This window comes from Dreissena polymorpha, chromosome 13 (assembly GCF_020536995.1).
Source record: "Dreissena polymorpha isolate Duluth1 chromosome 13, UMN_Dpol_1.0, whole genome shotgun sequence".
NCBI lineage: Eukaryota > Metazoa > Mollusca > Bivalvia > Myida > Dreissenidae > Dreissena > Dreissena polymorpha.
The window spans coordinates 38,862,261-38,873,766 of NC_068367.1; the positions used below are offsets into that span (position 1 = coordinate 38,862,261).

An 11,506-nucleotide genomic window follows, 5' to 3' on the forward strand; every position below is an offset into this window, starting at 1 on the left:
GAGTACGGAATATACGCTTAAAAGCACCGGCCATACTCCGGGTTACCGTTAAGTATATTTTGCTTATCATGGGTACTTCGAAGTATACATATGTCTTTTTTATGAGTAACCGACTTTTTTTTAGTATTACCTGAGCCGACAATGACCAATCGAGAGTTTTATTTACATCGTCATATCTCTATTTAACAAACGTGTCGCAATTTACAGGCCTATAAATAGAAACCATTAAGTCCATAATTCTTACCGCCCTCTTGCTAAGTGCCTTGGTTGCCATGGCAAGCGCTTACTACGGATACGGGTACCCGGGGTACTACGGATATCCGGTATACAGCGCCGAATACGGAAGCAGCGGTTCTTCCTCCAACGCATGTGAGTTACCAACATTTTTATGTCCATTTAGCAACATTTTATTTAGCCTAATCAGCGAAATATATAAAATATCTGTGAATAAATGGCCGCCAGGGGGGTATAAAATTACGTGACAAGTGTGTCCAAGTGTGATGTATCGTACGTGTTGATTGCGTGACTGCGTATATTTCGAGCGACGTGCGGACTCGTTAAATACCGTGTACCACACGATCAAATCTTGTGAGACTACCATCTGTAGATATCACTTATTATTTATCAAATAACACTCACTGTGTATAAATACTTTTTAACGCGCACAAGATTTAAAATCATACAATGTAACGGACATTTCATCCGAAGACAATGAGAAAGATCACATATTGGTGTTTGCAGAAGCGCCAAAAATATTACTTCTATCCATTTTCGGTGATAATACATTCGCAAATAACAATCATATACGACAATTAGCTTCTATGTAACATTCTGAACCTTAATTGGTTCATTGAATATTCATTTTCCAAGACTGGCTTTAACCCATTCATGCCTAGCGTCTAGAAAAGGGCCTTGGTAAACAGCGTAGACCTAGATGTGACGCCGCATTATGCGGCCTCTCATCAGGGTCTGCACTGTTTGCTTAGAGGAATTTATGTAAGAAATATTCTAAATATAGAAATTAATTTACTAGACATCCCTAATTTTGGAAATAAATTAATCCAATTTAGAAGGATGTGAGAGTCCACAAGGCATAAATGGGTTAAAGTGTGGATAGTTTCGAAAACGCTTTGTTTTAACGAATGATTATGCGTGTATATTCTGAATGTTTTCAGAGGTGTTACCAGCTATCGTAGAGAGAAACCAGACAAAAGAACATAAACTGTTAATATAATTATTAATATTTAAGAAACGCTTCTAGAAATGTTCATAGATTCAACAGATTCAATAACTTTTGTTTTAAATTGTGAACATTTGATATTTTTAAAGCTTCAATTGGTGAAACACAATGTAAACATTATTTCACAGTGAGTAAGAAAGAAGTGTAATGTACACGTCTATGATCTTTGTAATTTCAGATGAATCCAGTCCAACAACGATCTATCATTCCTACCAGAGACGGAACGGTCCATTCTACGCCGCGTGCATGACTTGACGGAACGGTCCATTCTACGCCGCGTGAATGACTTGTGGAATCACAATCACCTTCACAACATTTTTCATTATTTATTATTCTTTCATTATGCAATAAATGTGTTGACAAACAATGGAAGTTTCTTGATTTTATAGACATTTTACCATTCAAGTTTACGAGATATCCCGATATTAATTTTCATTATACATGTGTATTTAGCATACACCAGCTACTGACCAATTTAACAATAACGAACACAAGTTCATAAACCACGAACATTATATATATTAAATTCACTCACTAAATTTCATATTTATTCCGCATATCCTACATAAGCTGCATGTTTTATGAAAAGCAATTTTCAGAAGTCAAATATGAAGGGACTCAACTCAATCCAAATGTGCAAGTTTCTGGTAAGTTCACGACACGACCTCTAAACATACTGTTCATCAATTATGGTGACTTTATAATCGCTTTGTGTAAAAGAATAATTATTGAATCGAATAGGGGTGTCATAACAAATATTGACAAGTTTTTTTCATTCTATCAATTCTAAAGTATATATCATCCAATATATAAGCACTTTGAAACAAACACTGTTGCAATTGATATACCTCCGTTTATCACGTGTTACACTGAAAGTAATTTTTCATGAAATTATTATTTTTTAAACGCGCTTCAAAGGCATGTTAAAATATAAACTTAATCTGTTTATTGGCGTGAACGAAAATTGTTCCCCACTTATGATATCTCTTGAGTTTCATTATTCCATCATTTTATTTTTGCTATATTAGCGTTAAATTTTATATTGAACGTAAAATGTTCCTCACTTATAATATCTCTTGAGTTTCATTATACCATCATTTAAATATTGCTATGTTTGTGTTGTATTTTGTATATTGGATTGAAGACACAACTGTTTAAAAAAAACGTTCTTCAGACTAAAATCAAAACATAAAAACTCAAAGATATATTAATATGAACGTCATAAATATTTAAACTTAAACGACACGTAAGTGTAGAGTATAAAGATTGAGAAAACATTAATAAGGTTAAAAGCTCTTGCCGCAAGAAACTAAAAAAGACCATTTGCCAAAACATTGTGAACGTATTTACCGTTTGCTTAATGTGTACTGTGCAAAAAACACATCGATAAAATGACTTTACCATTGAACATTATTTCTATATTCATTCTGAAAGTTTTAGTCAAAACTCGATAAAGTTATTAAGTCAGACAAAGAACACTTTGGGCAAACCCCGAACGCATATGTCCAACATTCCACGTTTTACACCTTTACATGTACTTGAAGTTATGGTTAAAATCTTTGCCGATGTAAAATGTAAAACTTTCATGATTTCATATTTCTACTATAATCAACGCTGTGAAGATTAGACATGTTGTATATAGTATCTAATTTTCCAGCGTAACGTTTATTATTAACTTTGTATCTGTAACTTGGGGTATGAATCGCAATCTTCAATTTAGGCCTGTACAATTAAATATCACCATGGCAACACAGATAGCAATCGCAACCCCTTCGTGGTGATCAAAAGTTAAAAATTCAAAAAGGTGTCATCAAAATACATCGTTAAACGTACAGCTGTTTGGTAAACAATTATACTTTATTTTGCAGTAACTAAACTAAGGATTTAACTGAAATGATATATTCACATGAACTACAATTACAAGCTTTCTGCAGCTGTGAACAAATTGTTTGAAAACTGCTATTCATAAAATCTGATTTACCGCGAAAATGCCGAATATCAATATTATGAAATATTTATCTTTGAATCTAGCTGTCTGTGTTTGGTAATGTTGTTTGCGTTGAAGGCAATATTCTTGTAATCCATTGACGGCTTGTTGAGATTGCATTTTTAAGTTGACAACGTATTTTTATTTTTGTCTGACGTAAATAGCGAGTGATCAAAGGATCGGTTGACGTATCATCCTGGAGACATTTTTTTTGAAAAGAAATTATTTTAAATGAAGTTTTAAGTTTGTGTTAAATATTGTTGTGTACAATTCATGATGACATTATCAATCAACCAATAGTAAATACTTTTTGATACAAAATTGTGAGAATGAATGCTCTCAGTGGTAATTCCTCCCTCGACAAATGTCTGGGTTGTTTATCAATTCTTGACCAGGTGTGATAAAGCATTCTAATTAAAGCATGGGTAAATGTATTTCCGTTTAAGTGACAACGTTCTGTGGTTCAATCAACGGCTTAATCAGATACAAAATATATAAAGAACTCGCTAAATATATGCGCTAAGTCCATAATTAGTGGGTGACATGGACAGTTATTGTCAATCCGCCAATATTAGCAGTTCGTATTTGCCTTCGTAGCCCATGCGGTAGTAGTATTCCCCGCCCATGTCCCACTTGACATCCACCAAGCCGTAACGATCGCCCGAGTGAGCACGTGTCACGGTGCCTGGGCCTCCGCCGTCCTGTGGAATGAAATAAAAGCAAACGCATGTTCAGATCAGTATGACGTTGTCATAGCAATATCTCAACAGGGAGTGTGTGCGGGTTTCCTTTACTTCAGGTACGTTACCATTCAGGAACTTAACTTAGCAGAAACTTGATATTTTCAACCAAAGTACGTAGAGCAATTATACACAGCAGTTTATAAGAGTGAATTATTTATGGGTTCAATCTAATGTTAGATTTCAGCTGGCGTCATTATGTAACATAACGTAACGCCTTATGTAAATACTTTGTCGAGATATTTTCATTAATATTTTTAATTTAAAGGTCTTATTACCATGACTATTTTAGAAAGTCATTGTGTTATTTAAATACCATGCTAATAATGTAGGTATGATTACAATTACTTTCGAGAAAATGCTATCTAAAACATACCAACTACACTTATTAAAACAACGACAAACTGCCCTGGATAAAAAAAGTAACTAAAGATAAATGTGAACGCATGCAAACACAAATACACTAAAAAGCACACACATTTAAACCGTAAAAATAATGTCATCTACAAAAATATCAACAACCACTCTAACGTCCAAAACCTCAAGCTAGATATTGGAGCTGCTGGTCGATGGAAGCAGGTATAAAATTCATTCTATAATTTAGTCTTCCATGTTTGTTAAGGGACAACTATCAAGAAAATGTGCATACGAAATACAATCCATAGTGAATGAAGTTCGCGTGTTATAACGCCGAACAGATCATTATGACGAATGAGCACAAATCACTCGTGCTATAGAGTGTATAAATATGGGAGTATACGATTCTTAAACAGATCTTTACAAAGAAACATAATCAGAAGGGTGGGTGTTGTGGTTTGAGTGTTTAAACATTAGAAGTATGCTTTTACTACTTAGATCTCGTTTAAGATGTAACAATACGATTCATGAAAAATGTAGTCATCCAGCGCGCACAATATACCTGGTCACCATAAATCCAGTCTCTACCACGCACGACCCTGGTCCCGATTTTGACGTGCTTGATAAGGTCGCTCCCGAATATGCTCTTGACGAAGTACCCGTTGACTGAGATTGGTAGCCTCCCTTTAAAAAGGGAAGTTGTAAAGTAATTTGTATAACAAAATTTAAACTTGTTTAACATGTTCATCTACTATGGATAATGAGTTAAGTTATATATCAAGCTTAAATAAACTATTTTGTTTGGTCGTGTACATCAATACATGCATATTGTAGCTTATAAATATGGATTAATTTAAAGTTAAGGGTAAACATTCACTTAGGAGTCTTTTTTCAATAAATCTATTAAATAATTTGAGTTTCCTCTGATTTTTGATATTTCTTTTATTTATGAATTACTTGATCTACGCTCAACGAAAAGGTGTTGAATAATCGTATTCAATCCGCGATATATACTCTATACTTTTATTTATAAGATTTGTTCGGGGGGGGGGGGGCAGGGGTTATGTTATATATGTTGCGTGAATACATGTTGCGCGATATAGGAAATTCCTGTATAGTTTATATCAAATAAAAAAATCATTGGATGACCCTCTTAAGTTTTTTTAAAAACCTTCCAGTCTGATGTAAATGTAGTCATCAGAGCTGAAATAGATCTTGAAAGTTAACACTTAAAAATCTCCTCTGAAACCTAAAGGCTCAGTGTTTTGGTTTTGCTCTCTAACATCGTATAATGGCTCTCGACCAAGTTGTTCGTATGTATACCCGTTGGGTCAAAAATGGCCCCGCAATTAAGGTAACTTGTATTCCTTACATCTATACTTTACAAAATATGTTCCTCTGAAAACAGAGGCTTCACAGGTTTGGTATTTGATAAGTAACATCATATATTGGTCTTCTAATATATTTATTGAATGTGTGGGCAAAATACTTGGTACTGAATTGGTAACAAAGCTGCATTAAAAGTAATTATCATGTGGTAAAAATTGGCCCTTACTGGGATTATAAAATCTTTCTTTTAGTACATAGAAACAACTTCACATTTCCTAGCTAAGATCAAGCTAGTGTCACCATGATAATTAAGGTGGAGCTATTCATGGCCATCATGGCCATTTTGTTTACAAATTTTAACGACCCACAATAACCCGTGCAGCACTTGTCTGACTTATGTACATAAAATGTCATTGATTTATGCTTATTACTTCCCATGATTTTGCACATTATTAAAATGTCCTATTATAACAAAAATCAATGACTTCATACAACATGATTTAAAAAGATTAAACTATAATTCCACCCTACAAGCATAATGAATATTGAGTTTAATCAACTTAAAATTATCAGTTCCTGATATTTTGTGCAGAAAATATTAAATCACTAGACAAGATGAACATGTTGGCCCAAAAGCGCTCATATGAGCACAAGGTACACCAATTGTCGATGACAGGTGATCTAGTTGTTAACCCCACTTAGCACTGATTGAACTTCGTCTATTATTTTGCCAGAATAAACTCTGACAAAGTTTCATCAAAATTGAGTCATACATGTGGGTAGCTAGGTTTTAATAAGTGACCTGATTTTTTATCCCAGTTAACCAAGATTCAATTTTGGGCCTAGACAATGTCAAAATTCAAATTCATGCTTAATTTTATCAAAATGTAATTATACTCCTAACCCTAACCCCGATATTTTTACATTGGTAGCACAGTGTTTCCTCCTAACCCTAACCCCGATCTGTTTACATTGGTAGCACAGTGTTTCCTCCTAACCCTAACCCCGATATGTTTACATTGGTAGCACAGTGTTTCCTCCTAACCCTAACCCCGATATGTTTACATTGGTAGCACAGTGTTTCTAAGAGTTGTCCTAAAGTACAATTTTGGCCACAAGTGACCCAGATTTGAACTTGGCACAGATATTGTTTAAATATATTTTATGATGAAGTTTCGCCAAGACTAACAATTAAACTTATTGAATAGTACATTTTTTTTCTAAAATTTGACCACGTGACTTTTAACTTCATTTGACCTATTTCAAACTTGGTCTTGATATTGTCCATAAAATATTCTCACAAAGTTTCATCAAGATTTAGTCATAAATTTTGCTTCTGGAGTGATAACTAGCTGTTTTTAATAGGCATTGTGACCCAATTGACTCAAACAAGATCTTGGTTTAGATATTGTCCAGATAAACATTACGATCATGTTGTTTTAAGATTGGGCAAAAAATGATTCCTGTAGAGTGGCAAAGCGCTAAAATGTGGTGACTCACCACCCGATAAGTAAGAAACGTTTTAATTTTGTTTATTTTCCTGGGGAAGATTTGTCTCAAGACCCACAAAATTCGAATTCCAGTAAAATCACACGATCATATGCTCTCCTTCCCAATCCCCCATCTGAGAATGTTGCAAGACAGGCAACGGCTTTAAGTAGAAGGTATTTGCTTAACCAATAATAATATACAAGGAAAGTTGTACACAACTTCAAGCGAACATACACATACAAGTATAACTATAAGTATTTTTTAATGAATAGGTCACATGTTTGCACATAGTTGAACTCTTAGTGTAAACAATTAAATTAAACTAACTGCTTTCAGTTAAATTACAATAGCTTTCTCAAAAATGCATTTTTTCGTTTATTCTGTTTTGAGAAAATGAATCATACTTTTATGATATTAAAAGAAACGTTGAAACACCGCTAACACAAGCGTATACTGTAAAACGTGTTTGTTTTTCTGGAGCCCTTATGCAACAAGTCCATCGCAGCCACGAAATGGTAACTGTTGTACTGCTGTTGATAATACAGCAATTGAATATAAGGATTTTGTAAATAATTGTGACTTAGTAGTGCAAGGAAGTAAATAAAGGACCAGGTTTGGATTAATGTTCAAACAAGTTTTATGAAGGTTGGGTAATCCATGCTTATGCTAGTGTAAACAAGCCTTTTCTACAATATACATGAATTATGACCACACATGGCGTCTTTCTGAACTCGGCTAGGATAAAATAGATATTGTGTTATAAGTCTTGTAAATGTTTACCTAGATATGTTACATGTTGAGCGTCAATGAAATAAAAGCAGACGGTGTACAAAAGCACTGCAATAATCACTAATAAACCTATATTGATTGACCATCCCGCGAGTAAACACAACTATGGGTTTTCTATCTAAGCTTTCGATTACTCAAACTCAATGTTTTTTAACCAATATCATTCGACACTTTGTTGAACTATGTTAATGAATTGAGTAAAGATACATATTGGTACATAAATGTGGTTTTTCCATTCAAAGAAAAATGTGCGCACTTGTAGGTCAGTCAAAACGTGACTGTAAAATGTAGTTCTGCAAGTATGCTAAACTCAGTTTTATATGACAGAAACCGGTGACCTTGACATATTTATCTCAAAACCTATTCATATGATAAAATATATAAATCACTCCCAGTTATTTTAATAGCACACATCAAACCCATAGTCTGCGATGATGATGATGATGATGATGATGATGATGATGATGATGATGATGATGATGATGATGATGATGATGATGATGATGATGATGATGATGATGATGATGATGATGATGATGATGATGATGATGATGATGATGATGATGATGATGATGATAATGTACGTTTATCATTCTGGACGCCACCCTCTCGAAATAGTTTAATTCCTTTGGGTCTCAGGTGCGCGCCCTATAGCCAATGGTCCACTTGTTTCAAAGTTTGGACACTTGTACGTAGAATTTGCTCTAGGGCCCCTTCTACATGCAATACCTCTCTGATTTGAAGAAAAAACATTTGGAATTTCCTCGGTATGTCAATAAGTCTTTCCTCATAATTATTCTTATAAATGAAACTTCCTTTCTAGTTCATATACATTAATAAATTCATTGTATTACCTCTATTATATAACCCAAATTATTTGCACCGTTTAGTTAAATCACGTTCTACACTAAGCTGTGAAAGCCTGGTAATGAATCAAGGTTGTGGATAAGACTCTTCCTTACTTGTGGGAGCCCGTAGCGAGTTATCTTTCGGATGAAACTATGATTAACCTTCTGTAGCTAATTCTAATTAATCATTGAAAATCAATAAGTCATGCATATAAAATTGTTTCATTTAATGTATACGAATGTTTTTGTGTGTGATGCTTGTTTCATAAAATTTGTTAAGTGTGTGCGGTTATATTCTGTTAAGTGTCGATAGTAGTTTACGGTCATATTTTTTAAGTATATGATTGTTCGTTAACAGCACTGTAATAAACCTACTGGCCCGTGATGCACTTACCAATCTGTGTTTTCAGTTCTTCTCTCGAAGCGTCCAGTTTTAATATATTAGCATCTGCCTTGTCAATCCTCGCACTCAAATTGTTTTGAAGAGCGTTGACTCTGTCGTCGCATTTCGTTTCAACGCCTGCGTTTAACTGGAGAAGTTCAGCTTTGAAGTTCTTGATCAATGTGTTTCTTTCATTTTTCTCGACCAATGCGTTGACTTGGAGTTTGTTCACTTCACCATCCACTCGAACGATTGCCTTGTCAATCTTTATACTCAGTTTGTTTTGTTCGGAGATCATGGACTGGGAAAGGGTATTTGTTTGATCGAACATGTGCGTCTTAAGGTCCTTGTAACCTTTCATCATCACAGCTGCGGTTTCTTCAAACTTCTTTTGAAAAGCGTTGACTATATCGTCAAATTTTGTTTCAATCCCTGCGTTGAACCTGAGAAGTTCAGCATTTGCTTCATTTTCTTTCTCTACGACCAATTGGTTGACTTTACTTTTAAGTGCCGAATTTTCCACTTGAATTTCGCTGACAGTACTGAATAATCTGTTCAGTCGGCTTTCATGTGCATTCAACTTATTCTTGAGATCTGTAATCTCCCTTTGATTAATATCTGTTATTCCATGGCCTATCGATAAAAATAAAGAAAAAACGACAACTCTTAACTTGACTTAATTCTATGCTTCAGCTTTATAATGAGGAAACTATATTTTAAATATATTTAATCTTTCAGGAACTTGAGTACTTTAAGTTATTATAATAGCAGCTTTTTTGGATCCTGATCAAGCTCGGTTCGATGCCTTAATCTCCATCGGATCAATCCCGGTCCTTTAAAACTAAATGCCCTCATAATTATATGTATTATTTCATGAACTTACACTATCAAATGTACTAGCCTAATTTTGAGATTATTTGAGATTGTGTTTTTTTTTTACGGCAAAACTTTTTCAACCACCAATATTGATCTCTGTCTTATCAACCAAATGCCAGGCATTTTTGTGTTTCTATATCATAACATATTATGTTTAATATACATTTTGAGTTTCAGACTAATTGACGAATCATTATAACTGAAGGTGAGGATTTGGAACTCTTTTGGACCACGTCATATAAACCATCATACGACAAAGTACTTGAGGTAAGGTAATAAGTTCGTGAACCGTATATTCTGTATTATCTTTTGATGTATATCTGGCCAGTTTCTCACAAATGTTTATATTTTTAAGCTACACAACTCAAATGGAACTTAAAATTTATCTTAAGGTCTTTGATAAAACAAGACGCTGGCAAACAACACGATGCCTATACCACGTGACTTTTTCGGATCTGTGTTGGGAGAATAAAGCGCGACCAAGTTCAAATGTTTAAGGATCTGTTTTTAAATATTTCACCATATTTTATGGGATAAAGTGAAGAGCCCGCTAATTCGTGAGAGTTTTCTATAGGTATCATGATCTTTTTAAACAAATAAATATTTTTCAGTAAAGTGCAACCGCGCGTTTGTAATGTGAAGTCCCCACACTGATCCGACATTTGTCTAACCGTTCAAACGCGAGGTGGCACTTAACTGAAAACATACTTATTTGTTTTAAAAGATCATGATACCTATAGAAAACTCTTACTATTGAGCGGGCTCTCCACTTTATCCCATTAAAATGGTGAAATATTTAAAAAGAGATTCTTAAAATTGTTAACAGAGTCGCGCTTTATTCTCCCAACACAGATCCGAAGAAGTCACGTGGCATAGGCACCGTGACAATGGATAACGTGTCATTTAAATAAGTTCTATAAGCTTAATCTATTATTTATAGTTCTCTTCTGTAATCTCCTTACCAATAATGGATCCATCGCTAGCGTTCCTCTGACCGACTCCAATCTGCTCGACAATCATCTTCAGATCCATGATCTCGAGCCGGATGTCGCCGATATCGTCATCAACGGAATTCTTGAGGATCGTCAGCCTTTTGCTCAACTGTGCCACGTCATGCGCCTGTCCGGTAACGTGGTGTGACGTCATGAGGACGATGATGAAGCAGACGACATTTCCGATGTTTCCCAACATGGCGCCTTTATATCAACGAATTGAGTTCTGGCACAGATTTTTAAGTTAAGTAAACACTGATATCCGTTAATTTGTTTTGAAACGATCGAACAAATGTGTTGATTATAATACAAACGCTCATAGCCCGTACTATGCAAACATTGATTTAAACCCAGTTCACGCAGGAAGTACTGTTAGAACTTGCTATTTAATGATTCCGACAACAAGTGTTTTTACGCTGTTACAAGCCGGATTTATGTCATTCAAACTTAAGTGTGGCACTTGATTCGCATGCTT

General features: G+C 34.6%; 1 protein-coding gene across 1 annotated transcript; it reads right to left on the bottom strand.

Annotated features, from left to right (window-relative positions):
* Positions 1–1,552: 1,552 nt before the first annotated feature.
* Positions 1,553–11,404, bottom strand: LOC127856022 (uncharacterized). The gene is made up of 4 exons (XM_052391994.1): positions 11,002–11,404; positions 9,176–9,796; positions 4,887–5,008; positions 1,553–3,928 (listed from the first exon to the last, which is right to left on the bottom strand). The coding sequence occupies exons 1-4, from the start codon at positions 11,228–11,230 to the stop codon at positions 3,785–3,787; spliced, it is 1,116 nt and encodes a 371-aa protein (XP_052247954.1). The 5' UTR covers positions 11,231–11,404; the 3' UTR covers positions 1,553–3,784.
* Between the last annotated feature and the right edge of the window lie 102 nt (positions 11,405–11,506).

What these genes read in the sequence shown, in the direction of transcription:
- LOC127856022 (XM_052391994.1), bottom strand. Translation starts at nt 11,230, where the DNA reads ATGTTGGGAAACATCGGAAATGTCGTCTGCTTCATCATCGTCCTCATG. An exon ending in AGAACTGAAAACACAGATTG is followed by an intron (nt 5,009 to 9,175) that starts GTAAGTGCATCA and finishes CCCTTTTTAAAG; the next exon opens with GGAGGCTACCAATCTCAGTC. An exon ending in ACTGGATTTATGGTGACCAG is followed by an intron (nt 3,929 to 4,886) that starts GTATATTGTGCG and finishes TTCATTCCACAG; the next exon opens with GACGGCGGAGGCCCAGGCAC.